Source organism: Amblyraja radiata, chromosome 6 (genome assembly GCF_010909765.2).
Source record: "Amblyraja radiata isolate CabotCenter1 chromosome 6, sAmbRad1.1.pri, whole genome shotgun sequence".
Classification (NCBI taxonomy): Eukaryota; Metazoa; Chordata; class Chondrichthyes; order Rajiformes; family Rajidae; genus Amblyraja; species Amblyraja radiata.
Window position 1 is genome coordinate 84,426,109 of NC_045961.1, and position 14,544 is coordinate 84,440,652.

General features: G+C 44.4%; 1 protein-coding gene across 13 annotated transcripts in view; it reads right to left on the reverse strand.

Moving 5' to 3' along the window:
- Positions 1 to 14,544, reverse strand: part of dock9 (dedicator of cytokinesis 9) — a 317,738-nt gene that overhangs the window by 145,534 nt on the left and 157,660 nt on the right. For all 13 annotated transcript variants that reach the window (XM_033023076.1, XM_033023077.1, XM_033023074.1 and 10 more), the window contains exons 5-8: positions 13,477 to 13,546; positions 10,825 to 10,920; positions 9,765 to 9,899; positions 6,552 to 6,726 (exon numbers count right to left, since the gene is read on the reverse strand). In XM_033023076.1, the coding sequence (XP_032878967.1) occupies positions 6,552 to 6,726; positions 9,765 to 9,899; positions 10,825 to 10,920; positions 13,477 to 13,546 (476 nt within the window). The remainder of the gene's footprint in view (positions 1 to 6,551; positions 6,727 to 9,764; positions 9,900 to 10,824; positions 10,921 to 13,476; positions 13,547 to 14,544) is intronic.

Sequence of the window (14,544 nt, forward strand, 5' to 3'; positions counted from 1 at the left end):
TTTCTGTCATAGCCCCTGCTATTTCTACACTAACTTCCCTCAATGTCCTAGGGAATATCCTGTCCGGACCTGGAGACTTATCAACTTTTATATTTCTCAAAAGTGTCAGTACTTCCTCTTCTTTGAATCTCATAGTTTCCATAGCTACTCTACTTGTTTCCCTTACCTCACATAATTCAATATCCTTCTCCTTGGTGAATACCGAAGAAAATAAATTGTTCAATATCTCCCCCATCTCTTTTGGCTCTGCAGATAGCTGTCCACTCTGACTCTCTAATGGACCAATTTTATCCCTCGTTCTCCTTTTGCTATTAATATAGCTGTAGAAAACCTTTGGATTTACTTTCACCGTACTTGCCAAAGTAACCTCATATCTTCTTTTAGCTTTTCTAATTTCTTTCTTAAGATTCTTTTTACATTCCTTATACTCCTCAAGCACCTAATTTACTCCATGCTGCCTATAATTATTGTAGATCTCTCTCTTTTTCCGAACCAAGTGTCCAATTTCCCTTGAAAACCATGGCTCTTTCCAATTTTTACTATTTCCTTTCAACTGAACTGGGACATAAAGATTCTGTACTCTTAAATTTTCACCTTTAAATGTCCTCCATTTCTCTTCCACATCTTTCCCATAAAACAAAATGTCCCAATTCACTCTTTTTAAATCCTTTCACATCTCCTCAAAGTTAGCCTTTCTCCAATCAAAAATCTCAACCCTAGGTCCAGTTCTGACCCTCTCCATAATTATATTGAAACTAATGGTATTGTGATCACTGGACCCGAACTGTTCCCCAACGCATACCTCTGCCACCTGACCCGTCTCATTTCCTAACAGGAGGTCCAGCACCGCCCCATCTCTAGTACCTCTATGTATTACTGCAAAAAACTATCCTGCACACATTTTACAAACTCCAAACCATCCAGCCCATTTACAGAATGTGTTTCCCAGTCTATGTGTGGAAAATTGAAATCTCCCACAATCACTACCTTGTGCTTACTACTAATATCTGCGATCTCCTTACATATTTGTTCTTCCAATTCCCGCTCCCCATTTGGCGGTCTATAATACACCCCTATAAGTGTTGCTACCCCTTTCCCATTTCTCAGTTCCACCCAAATAGCCTCCCTAGACGAGCCCTCTAATCTATCCTGCCAAAGCACTGCTGTAATATCTTCCCTGATAAGCAATGCAACACCTTCACCTCTTGCCCCTCCAATTCTATCACACCTGAAGCAACGAAATCCTGGAATATTTAGTTTCCAATCACAGCCCTCCTGCAACCATGTTTCACTGATCGCCACAACATCATATTTCCAGGTGTCAATCCAGGCTCTAAGTTCATCCACCTTTCTTACAATGCTCCTAGCATTAAAATATACACATTTAAGAAACCCACCCTCTCTTATTCTCTGTTTATTGTCTTTTTCTTCTTTCTCCCCTACATTTTGGGTCAGGGTGCTACCCTTCTCTGCCTCCTTCCTCACACACTGACTGCTAGCTTTCCCTATTTGAGTCCCTCCCCTGTGAAAATATTCATTACTCCCACTGCTCCACCTGTTCCAGCTATCCCCAGACCTTTCCCCTTTCCCAGTTTTGACAGGAGCATTCGGCCCGTCAAGTCGACTCTACTCCACCATTCAATCATGGCTGATCTATCTTTCCCTCTCAACCCTATTCTCCTGCCTTCTCCCCATAACCCCTGACACCCTTAATAATCAAGAACTTGTCAATCTCCACCTTGAAAATATCCATTGACTTGGCCTCCACAGCCGTCTATGGCAATGAATTCGACAGATTCATCACCACCCTCTGACTAAAGAAATCCCTATCACATTTCTAAAGGAACATCCTTTTAGTCAGAGGCTATTCCCTCTGGTTCTGGATGCTCCCACTCGTGGAAACATCCTCTCCACATGCACTATATTCAGGCCTTTCACTATTCGTTAAGTTTCAATGAGGTCCCTCCTCATCATTTATCCAATTCTTTTACAGGGAGTTTGTTCCCAAACACAACTCACTGTAGAGAAATATCTCCTCTCTGGCTCTCATGGCCTTCCCCCTCACTCCTTGTCTGTTGGTCACCAAACTTTCCATCATTAGGTATGGTTGGTCGACTAAATCCCTTTCTGATTGTGAAACCCTCCAATTAATCTGCTCAGGCACAAATTCCGTTTCCTTGCAGAACAGGATCCTACCTAAAAAAAGTAACATTTAAACTAATGGGTCAATTAATAAAAAGCATTAATAACATAAACATTTGTCTGCAAATATCAGAAAGCCTGCTAATCCTGTTTCTTCTCACTCGGATGCTATTCCGCCATTGACAGGAGATCGCAACTGGGCCACAAAGCAGAAACAAAGAGATTGCAGAAATTAAATTTAAAAAGCCTCTTAAATACAGATACTGGGAGTGGTTCACACTTCATCAACAGTCATCCAGCTTTGATCAAAGGGAGAGGAAGCTGTTCACCACATTCACCGACTGCTCCTGTGCTGTGCTCATACAGGGGAAGGAGACATATGAATCATATGCAGACAGGGGAGATTAGTTTAACTTGGCATCTTGTTCGACACCTGTTTACAAGTAGTTCGACTATAACGTGATAATTGCATTCCTAAGAACCTTCACATTATGTGCAAGAAGGAACTGCAGATGCTGGTTTAAACCGAAGATGTAGACACAAAAAGCTGGAGTAACTCAGGCAGCATCTCTGGAGAGAAGGAATGGGTGACGTTTCGGGTCGACGTTTCGGTGACGTTTCGGGTCGAGACCCTTCTTCGGAACGAAGAAGGGTCTTGACCCGAAACGTTACCCATTCCTTCTCTCCAGAGATGCTGCCTGTCCCGCTGAGTTGCTCCAGCTTTTTGTGTCTATCAACCTTCACATTATAGCACATTGAACAATACAACACCAGAGCAAGCCCTTCAACCCACAAAGTCTGGGCCGAATAGCGCCTCTGCTTGCACATAATCCATTTTCACCCAGTCCCTGCATATGAATGAATGAATAAGTTTATTGGCCAAGTATTCACATACAAGGAATTTGCCTTGGTGCTCCGCACGCAAGTGACAACATGACATACAGTGACAGTTAGGAATGACACATAAAACATTAAACATTAATAATAAATCATTATTGATTAAACATGTGAATTAAATAAATACCCGAGCAAAAGGAGGCTACAGATTTTTGGTTATTGAGTAGAGCTACTACTCGTGGAAAAAAGCTGTTTTTATGTCTGGCAGTGGCAGCTTTGACAGTCCGGAGTCGCCTTCCAGAGGGAAGTGGTTCAAAGAGTCTGTGGCCAGGGTGAGAAGGGTCAGAGATGATCTTACCCACTCGTTTCCTGGCCCTTGCAGTGTACAGTTCGTCAATGGAGGGAAGGTTGCAGCCAACAACCTTCTCACCTAATCGGACGATTCGCTGCAACCTGACACGTGCTTGGTGGCTGAGCTAAACCAGACCATGATGGAGAAGGCGAGAACAGACTCTACGACGGCCGTATAGAATTGGACATGCGTCTATCTAAAAGCCTCTTAAATGCTACTGTCCTATCTGCTTCCAATAAAGAATTCCTCTGTACATGGGGGCATGCGACAATAAGGTATTACTGAGGCACTGAACTACCACCCCTAACAGCATACTTCACCCCTAACAGCATGCTACCACTCTCTGTGTAAAAAAACTGGACCCACATATCCCTTTTAAACATTCCCCTTTCTGATCTTTAAAGCTATGCTGCTAGTTTTTAATATTTCCACCCTGGGATAAAAGGCTCTGACTGTTTACCCTAGCTACACCTCTCCTAATTTTATAGATTACTATCAGATCTCCCTGCAACCTTCAATGCTCCAGAAGGCAGGAATTTCTTTAGTCATAGAGTGGTGAATCTGTGGAATTCACTGTCACAGACAGCAATGGAGGTCGTCATTGGGTATTTTTAAGGCAGAGATTGACAGATTCTTCTAATTGCTGATCAAGACGCCAGGAGATATGGGGAGAAGGCAGAAGATTGGGGTTGAGAGTAAAACACAGATCAGCCATGCGTGAGTGGCGGAGTAGACTTGATGGGTCGAACGGCCTAATTCTGCTCCTATGGCATGAACTTATGAAACAATCCAAGTTTTGCCAACGTCTCCTGCAACAAGGCTAGGTCGAAGTCACTTCCTAACTACACAAGCATGTGTCATGTAGCACCAGAGGATCAAATACCTCGGGCAACGATGCCTATCGCTCCATCCTGAACCGTCACTTGGACCACCTGGCTATGCTGCTTCATCCTGTGTATAGGCAGCAACTGAAATGGGCAACTGCGGTTGTGGGGGCTGGTCAGTGGAGGAGGTGGAATGACTCCATGACTGTTTGGCGTTGGTAGACTGGACGTTCAAGGAAATGGCAGTGGGCCCGATTGAATACAAAATTAAAGGGCGTTCTTTTAGGAAGGAGATGAGGAGAAATTTCTTTAGTCATAGGGTGGTGAATCTGTGGATTTTTTTGCCACAGAAGGCTGTGGAGGCCAAGTCAGTGAATATTTTTAAGGCAGAGATAGATCAATTCATGATTAGTATGGGTGTCAGAGGATAGGGGGAGAAGGCAGGAGAATGGGGTTAGGAGGGAGCGATAGATCAGCCATGATTGAATGGCAGAGTAGACTTGATGGGCCGAATGGCCCAATTCTACTCTTCCTTATGACTTCAGAAGGAAATGCGCGAAGGAATATGCTCCCTCCAAAATCATTGCAGCCTTCTACTAACAAGCCTTGGATGATCTCCGAGCTCTGTAATCTACAGTACTTAGGACCAGATCTCACGCATTCAAACATGCACATCAATGTGGTTGTCAACCTCAACAAAAAAAAGTGGCTTGCTTAATTTTAATTAAAAAAGTTGGGTTCAATTAACTTGAAAATGGTTTTAAATTATATTACTCATCATGTTTCGACGGAAAGGCCTCAGGCGTCAGGGGAGATTGTGGGTGGGGCCTGCTACCAGCCATTGTGGGGACTGTCTGTTCCCACGCACCTGGTCTGACACAATGTTAGGACCCTGAAACTGCAGCGACTGTGATCAGAGGCTTCCCATGAGAGGCAACCAGGAGGTCCAGGTCAAGTCCATCACCCTTAAAGCCTCCTTCACTTTCTCAACTCCAGGAAATGCAACTCCTGTCTGTAATTTCACCCGGCAAGTCTTGGGTGTCATTCCAGAGTCAAATTCTGCAATCTCTCCACAGGCACAATGACTGAAATGGATGTTCAAGTTCAGCCACACACACACACCTTCCCCACAGGCACAAAGACGCACACACTGGCCCTCACCCACACGCACCCAATGGCACACCCACACATACATGCACACCCACACCCTCAAAGCCAAATACACAAGTACATGCGGACAGCCAGACATAGACTCAAGTTCAAGTTCAAGTGAGTTTATTGTCATGTGTCCCTGTATAGGACAATGAAAATCTTGCTTTGCTTAAGCACACAGAAAATAGTAGGCATTTACTACAAAACAGATAAATGTGTCCATATACCATGATATAAATATATACACACATGAATAAATAAACTGGTAGTGCAAATAACAGAAAGTGGTTGCTAATAATCAGAGTTTTGTCCGAGCCAGGTTTAATAGCCTGATGGCTGAGGGGAAGTAGCTATTCCTGAACCTGGTTGTTGCAGTCAAATAGATACACACACACACACACACAAATAGATACACACACACACACACAAAGTCAAACACACACACACACAAAGTCAAACACAGACACATAATAGAAACATAGAAAATAGGTGCAGGAGTAGGTCATTCGGCCCTTCGAGCCTGCACCGCCATTCAATATGATCATGGCTGATCATTCAACTCAGTATCCTGTACCTGCCTTCTCTCCATACCCCCTGATCCCTTTTGCCACAAGGGCCACATCTAACTCCCTCTTAAATATAGCCAATGAACTGGCCTCAACTACCCTCTGTGGCAGAGAATTCCAGAGATTCACCACTCTCTGTGTGAAAAATGTTTTCTTCATCTCGGTCCTAAAGTAATTCCCCCTTATCCTTAAACTGTGACCCCTTGTTCTGGACCTCCCCAACATCGGGAACAATGATAAATAATGGGAAAGAGACAGATATAAACATCAGATGCCACTAAACCCATTGATATCTTTGATCGGGCTATCCTGGCTTTATTGTGCACGAAACATTATTCACGTTATTCCCTTTATCTGCTCTATACACTGTGGACGGCTCTATAGTAATCATGTGTTGCCTTTCTGCTGACCGGTTAGGATGCACCAAAAGCTTTTCACTGTATCCTGCTACACATGGCAATACAGTAAACTCAAACATGTAGGATCACAAGGCACTAGACCTCCATGTCTTGTTTTCTTTAACCAAACACCACAGTTGACACCACATCTGGCACAGATAAAGTCATCTCACTATGGCACAGTGGGAGAGCATGGCACCAGGCTGGTGGAATTTCAACCGGTTCAAGTTCAGCCTATTTAACCCCGTCCCCATTGAAGCAGGACAGAACACAAACTCACTTTCCGACGAGTCGCCATTCCTCTTCTCTTGCATGGCAGCCTCAAAAGTACTTTGCAGGATTTTATTCAGCGATCCGATCCACTCCTCCATCTCCAGGTCACTGTCAGCTGCCAACAGGTAACTACTCTTGTCTTGCATCTTCAGTTCGAAGGCATATCGCCGTATTTTGTTGTTCTGTGAAACAGTAAAACGAATTATTTATTCTTTATCAATCTTACAAGCATTACTTCCAGCTTTAATGTGATAAAAATTGCCAAGGCTGATACACCAGAATATATTTACATCTGACCCGGTCATACGATACATAAGGGCAGGTTTCCAATAGCTCGATCAGATAGATAGAGTCATAGAGCCATACAGCATCGAAACAGGCCCTTCGGCCCAACTCATCCATGCTGACCAAGTTGCCCAACTGCCTTGCCCATATCCCTCCAAACCTTTCCTTTCCATTACCTATCCAAGTGTCCTTTAAAAGTTGTAACTGTATCGGTCTACCACTTTCTCTTCAGGAAAGCTTTAAAGAACAACTTCAAAGCAGAAGAACCCAGCCAGGAGTGGACGGGTTGGTAGAGTTGCTGCCTTTGCTTGCAGTGCCGGAGACCCGGGTTCGATCCCGACTACAGGTGCTGTCTGTATGGAGTTTGTACAATCTCACTGTGACCGCGTGGGTTTGCTCAGAGATCTTCTGCTTCCTCCCACACTCCAAAGACGTACAAGTTTGTACACTTGGCATAAGTGTAAATTGCCCCTAGTGTGTGTAGGATAGCGTTAATATGTGGGGATTGCTGGTCGGTGCAGACTCGGTGGGCCAAACGGCTTTTTTTCCGTGCTATATCTCTAAACTAAACTAAAAAAAAACTAAAAGGGAGCAGAGGGGGTTTTGGAACGTAAATTCAGAGCTCGGGAAAAAGGCAGCTGAAGGCGGAGCTGCCTCAGGTGGAGTGATGGTAATTGCAGATGATCATGGGATCCGAATTGTAGGACCTCAGAGAGTCTACAGTTGCTGAGAGGTTACAGTGAGAATCTGGGGTGAGTGCAGAGAAGTATTAAGATGTTTCTTCTCAAAATATCTCCGTTTGGGGCTAGTGCAATTCAGCAGAATGAGATTAGGTAACTGACGGTTGTGAAAGTCTGGGTATGTTGGATGCACAATAGTGATTAAGTTGCAGAGATTGGAAAAAGTGCGCCCAGCCAGGAAGGAAGGATCATGTCTGAAGGTAAAGGCATCACGGGAGAGGGTTTCAGCAGCAAATCCGCATTCATCCACAACGCCATTAGCATGTCCCCCAAAACCAACACGTGCATGTCCCCCAAAACCAACACGTCCCCCAAAACCAACACTGACCAGGAAACTCCTTGGGCCACATCAATATATTGTGGGTACAAAAACAGGTCAAAGTCTGATATCTTGTCCCCTGACAGACACACCCCCAGACTCACCCCCTGACAGACACGGTCCATGCACCATCTACAAGGCAGATGCCAGGAGTCTGATGGCATATTCTCGGCTTGTCAGAATGCGCACAGCTCCAACGACAAGCAAGCGTGCCAAATTCCAGCACAGATCAGCCTGCTTGATTAACATCCCACACCACTCTGAACATTCACTTTTAGACTTTAAAGCATGGAAACAAGACCTCCGGCCCACCGACTCCCCACCGACCAGCGATTACTCAGTAAGCTAGCACCATTCCCCATGCTCGGGCCAATTTACAACTTAACCGCGAAAACCTGTTTGTCTTTGGAGTGTAGGAGTGAAAATCGGAGCACCCGGAGAAAACCCACGCATTCACAGGGAAAATGTACAAACTCTGTACAGACAGCACCTGAGGTCAGGATTGAACCCGGGTCTCTGGCACTGTTAGGCAGCAACTCTATCGCTGCGCCACCGTGCCGCTCCAGCATCACTGTGCCACCTCACCTCCTATATCACCGGAATAGAGAGGCTGAAAAATGCACTGCAATTACTTGCCCCAGCTGCTCCAAATGCACGTCCCAAACCCACAACATCTACAACTGAGAAGGGCAAGTGGGGCTGGCACATTGCCACACTCCTTCCTACAGCTGCCGTTCCAAGTTGGACAACATTCCCAATTAGGAAATGTATTGCCCTTCTTTCATTACTGCTGAGTCGAAATCTTTCAACTCCTTCTCCAATGGTATCGCCACCACATGGATTGTAGCAGGTATAGGTGTTGCACTATTTCCTTCCCAGGGGCAAATAGGGAATAAATACAGGGATTGCAGTGATGTCCATGCTCCACAAATGGCAAAGAGCTGGGGCAAGAACCGATCAGGCTGAGCAACAGGAATGGCTGTACAGGTAGGCAGTGCTATCGAGACCAGGATTTAATCCTCACTACGGGAGCTGTCTACACGGAGTTTGCAAGTTCTCCTTGTGACCGCATGGGGTTCCAGGTGCTCAAGTTTTCCCCCATATTCCAAAGACGTGCTGCTTTGAAGGTTAATTGGTTTCTGTGAATTGTCACTAACGTGTGGGATAGAACCAGTGTACAGGTGATCATTAGTCGGTGTGGACCTGTTGGGCCAAATGGCCTGTTTTCACTCTATATCTCTAACCTAAAAGGATGACAAGCTTGCATGTGGCCAGGTACAAACTCAGCCAATGGCCAGACAGAGGGAGAGAGCCAGTCGCTTGAAGCATTGGAAGGAAAAGGAAATAGAGGGAGGGGTCAGGGTGAGTAATGGGGAGAAGCAGAGCAAAGACGGGAAACAGGAGGGAAAAGCAGGAAAAGGCTATTGTAGGGCAATATAGGGTTTTCCACCATTCAAATGAGAAAATGCAGTTTTATGATCAATATACTATCACAAATAATGAACAAAATAGACACAGGAAACAGGATGCTGCTTCTCATAAGTATGTAATTTTGTCACTCAGATTCACACCAGAATATCTAATCCTCATGGTTCTCCACAAAACCAGTGACTCCAACTTGGGGAACTCTTGTCTCCTGCATATACAATGTACTTCAATAAAATCGTCACGCTGGCAATTTAAAATTCACTGGAACTCTGAGCAGACACAAGAGCTCAGTGTTGCATTCGTCTTCCTCCTGCAGCGTGAACGAGTAAACAGGAAACCTGACGATAATCATTCCATTTTCACCGTCTCCAGGGAGCAGGCTCATGATGGATGTGACCTCTACTGAAAGCAGCAACAAAACCTTCCATCAAAACGCTGGCTCGCCTACCTGTACCACTCCCATGCACGAATCCAGGAAGATTGAGCCCTTTGGTTCCTTGGAGATTTTCTCGTCTTTGTAAAAATTGAGAATGTACGAGCCATCCCCGAGCTGGGTCAAGTGGAAAAACCGTCTCTTGAAAGACTGAGGAGACAAAAATGTCGTTTCAGAGTGAGAAAGACAAATATTTATGTTTCATTCACAATTTATTGCCCAATAGTGAAAGTTAATATGGTTTTGGCTCAGTGGCTGGAACTCCTTGCGGCCGTTCAGAAGACTGTTCGACTGCAGAAACCTGAATGTAAAAATCAGTCTAATGGTCCCAGACCAGAGAAAGGAGTTACATTGACAGAGGGATCTTTTACCTCTGATCTCTCAGCTGGACAAAAGCGTTCCACAGCAGCAATCTGAAGAGTTCTCACCAGACTCCTAACCAATAATAATCCCTCAACCAACATCATTCACTCACACACAGATCATAGAGTCGTGCAGGGTGGAAACAGGCCCCTCGGCCCATCATGCCCATGTTGGCCAACATGTCCCAGCTACACTAAGATCATAAGTGAGATGAGCACAATTAGGCCATTCGGCACATCAAGTCTACTCCCCCATTCAATCATGGCTGATCTATCTCTCCTTCCTAACCCCATTCTCCTGCCTTCTCCCCACTACTCCCATCTGCCTGTGATTGGTCCTTGGCACAGTGAATCTAGACCGGATGTTCTGCCTCTCTCAATCTACATGATGAAAGAGAAACGTGCATTTACACATCCTCAGAAGTTCCCAAATACATTTACTGTTCCTGCAACCAGACTGGTGTGCAGTCGCTGTTGTGGTAGCCAACATGTGCACAGCAAGTTCATTTTATACTGATGACAAACATTTATAGGTGTTATTCACAAGGGCAATATCAGAAATGTGCTCCTACCCATGACCTGCACGAGAATATAATATCTAGCTACTCAAATTTACTGAACTGATTCATTTAACGCTACTGGCCATGACAAAATTTGGAAACATGAAAGATCAATTTGAACTTACATAACAGAGCTTTAATGCAAATTCTTACCCGCATGGTAACACTGATTGCACTGTTGATATTTCCCTTATGCAGCCATCCTTGCTTTGTTATGCCTCCTTTCTGTGACCCCAGGGATGCTGTGTCCTGTAACAGGGAAATGCAATAGTAATAGTATGAATACCAATTCTCATAATTATTTCACAACTTTAAAGTCTGAGGGAAATTCCTCATCAGGAACGTAAAGTATGCATTCCATTCCAACACTGCAAACTCAGGTGCTCCAGTTGTGGGCTTCATGCCAGAGGACAATTTTCATAAACAAACAATTCATCTCACTTCGATTCAAGAACATGCGAGGCTGGAGCTACTGAGCCACGAAGCTCACACCACTCACCAACCTGCCTCACTAACCCCACTCAAAGAAATGTGCCACCATGTTTAGAAGGATGAGGGGGTATCTTATAGAAACATATAAAATTATAAAAGGACTGGACAAGCTAGATGCAGGAAAAATGTTCCCAATGTTGGGTGAGTCCAGAACCAGGGGCTACAGTCTTAGAATAAAGGGGAGGTCATTTAAGACTGAGGTGAGAAAAAACTTTTTCACCCAGAGAGTTGTGAATTTATGGAATTCCCTGCCACAGAGGGCAGTGGAGGCCAAATCACTGGATGGATTTAAGAGAGAGTTAGATAGAGCTCTAGGGGCTAGTGGAGTCAAGGGATATGGGGAGAAGGCAGGCACGGGTTATTGATAGGGAATGATCAGCCATGATCACAATGAATGGCGGTGCTGGCTCGAAGGGCCGAATGGCCTCCTCCTGCACCTATTTTCTATGTTTCTATGTTGTCCTAATAATCCCATCCAATAACTTTGAAGTCAACCTCAGCATTTTAAAATCCAAATTAAGGAGTATTATTAGGGGAGAAAACCATCCCGGCCGAATACAGAGAAGATGGATCTTGGGTGATGGGAACTTAATCTAAAGACTCAGTTCATACAATATCTATAAGAAATGGTAACCACTGGTGTCCTGTAATCATTCCATGAATCCACTCTACATGTCAATACATTCCTGCTAAGGTGTGTTGCCCAGAACTCAGTGCCCCAGGAGTGGTCTCACGTTGTATAGCTACCACCTCTTGTATCTGGGACTAAAAGTTAGTGTTCCTTTAGCTATTTTGATTAGAAACTTAAATGCAAAATGATTGGCAAGGACATTAAAATACTGTCATTTCTCATTGTCAAATTCATGAGCAGTGTCCAAGCAGAAAATGTACTCAGCAGATGAGAAATTTACTACGTATATTATGGAACAAAGGGTAACTAAAGAGAGAATAGGATTCCTCAGAAACCAAAGTGGTCATTTATATGTGGAGTCGTAGGAGATGGGCAGGGTCCTCAAAGAATATTTATCCTCTGTTTTACCTTGGAGGAAGAAATGAAGATAAGGGAAAGTGCATGATGATGCCTTGAGAATGGTCCATATTTTAGGAGGTGCTGTAATCCCAAAACATATGAAGGTAGATAAACCTTCTGAGCTTGATCATATGATCAGGTCTATCCAAGGACTCTGTGGGAAGCTAGAGAAGAAATTGTAGGAGACATGGCTGAGAAAAAGGAATCATCTTTAGACACAGACATGGCATTGGAATACTTGAGGTTGGCTAATGTTGTGCCTCCATTCAGGAAGGCTGCAAATGAAAACCAGTAAACGTAACGTCTAAGGTAGGCAAGTTACTGGAGAGGATTCTGAGGGATAAGATGTACATGCATTTGGAAAGACAGGTATTGATTGAAGACAGTCACCGTCTTAAAGTATGTGGGAGATCCATGTCCAATTAATTTGAATGTTTTTTTTGAGTAAGTAACCAAGAACGTTGATGAGGGCAGGGCTGTAGATGTTGCCTTTCAAGACCAGCTGGGCCTTTGATAAGATTCAACATGGTAGACTGGAAGGGAACATCACATGAGATCCAGAGGGATCTGAATATAGACCCTGTAACTGGATATATATGCCAATTACAGCACGGAAACAGGCCATCTCTGCCCTTCTAGTCCGTGGATATAAAATTGGCTTTATGATAGGAAGCTGGTGGAAGGTTGTTTTTCAGAATGTGACCAGTGCTGTGACTCAGGGTTCGGTGCCTGGTCCATCGACGTTCAACTCTGGCCCAACTTCAAAGTTCCATCTCCCCCTCCCTTTCCCAGTTAGTGAGCCGAATGGTGTAAGAAAGAATATCTACAATGGGTCACTCCTTAGAGGAATTGGTCTAACATTTGAATGAGTAAGCCTGGTACCTAACTTCTCTGGCCTGGCGTCTACTGCCGACACAAGACTTGGGAAAATTATTCCACGTTCAATCCCACTCTGCTATTCTGTAGTGTTGTGGCTGACCATCGAACTTGTCCACTCAATCTCAATAACCTTCCCTTCCCTCGGCCCCAAATTTCAGTTGTGTATATTACATGACCAAGTTTGCCTTGCATCACAATATGGAGGTCAACATCTCTGAGTGAAGACAGGCCTTCCCATCTCAGTCTGAATGGCCATCGCCTTATCCCAAGTCTGTGCCCCACTTCCAGGGGTAAGGATTGAAAGGTTGGTCGAGGCAGTCGCTTGCTGAAATGAAGCAGGCTCCACAATGCACTTCACTTCTCCCCCATTTGACTTGCAAGGGAGGAGAGACAGTGATAATCACCTCGTCTTTGTCAACGTCCTCATCGACTTCAAACACGTGGACAGGAAGCTTCTCTGGTCTTGGAGTTTTGCTGTCGAGAAAGAAAACAAGAGTTTTCCTCAACAGCAGCTGCAAGAAAGATTTAATATTTCTACAGCGACTTTCAGGACCAGCCGTCACCCCCAGGTGCATCGCGGCCAAGAACGGTATTCCTGAAGCAGTGTACAAAAAAACGCCACCAATATGCTAGACAAGTTCCCACAAACCAGGAACCATATCCTAATCAATCTGCTTCCAGGGCACTGGAAAGAACGCTACTGCTATTAATTCCAAAATTGCCAGTAACCTTTCATACTACCTGACATATCCTACCTTAAGGGGAGCATCACTGGCAGAACATCCCACCCTCTGTGCTGCTCAACAGCATCAAATCTCTACCCTTATATTCAAAATTTAGAGTAGGATTTGAACCAAACACCTTCTGATTCAAGGTAAGAGTGTGACCCACTCAGCTAAGGAAGGAATACAGGGCAACTGAGTGTAGAAGATCCACTGAAACGTGCATCACTCAGCTATATCCTCCAAGTTCTAGTGCCAAAGAAACCCATGAAATAGAACCTGCTTGTTAGGTTTATATCTTTTTCAGACCTTAAACAGTTTTATTCAGACTCCCAGTCCAAAAAAAGGTTTTAACCCAAAAAGTCACCTATTCCTTTTCTCTAGAGATGCTGCCTGACCCACTGAGTTACTCCAGCATTTTGTGTCAATCTTCGGTGTAAACCAGCATCTGCAGTTCCATCCTACACCTTAAACATTTTAAAGTCGTTTATGATTTAATATGGGCAGATATGTAGTAATGTTTTCCTGAATTAATTACCTCCACCATTTCCAATAATTCTGCTAAATTAGGGTGCAGCTAAATGGTTGATATGAACAGTGGCGGATTGGGTCTAAAAATATTGGTTGCCAGGAGACAAAGGGGGCCCACTTCATCAGGGGCCCACTTGCCATCGGGCAAGCTGATACCCTGGCCAGTCCGCCACTGGATATGAATGCACAAAGATTGGTGCTTCACCAAACCTCTCATCC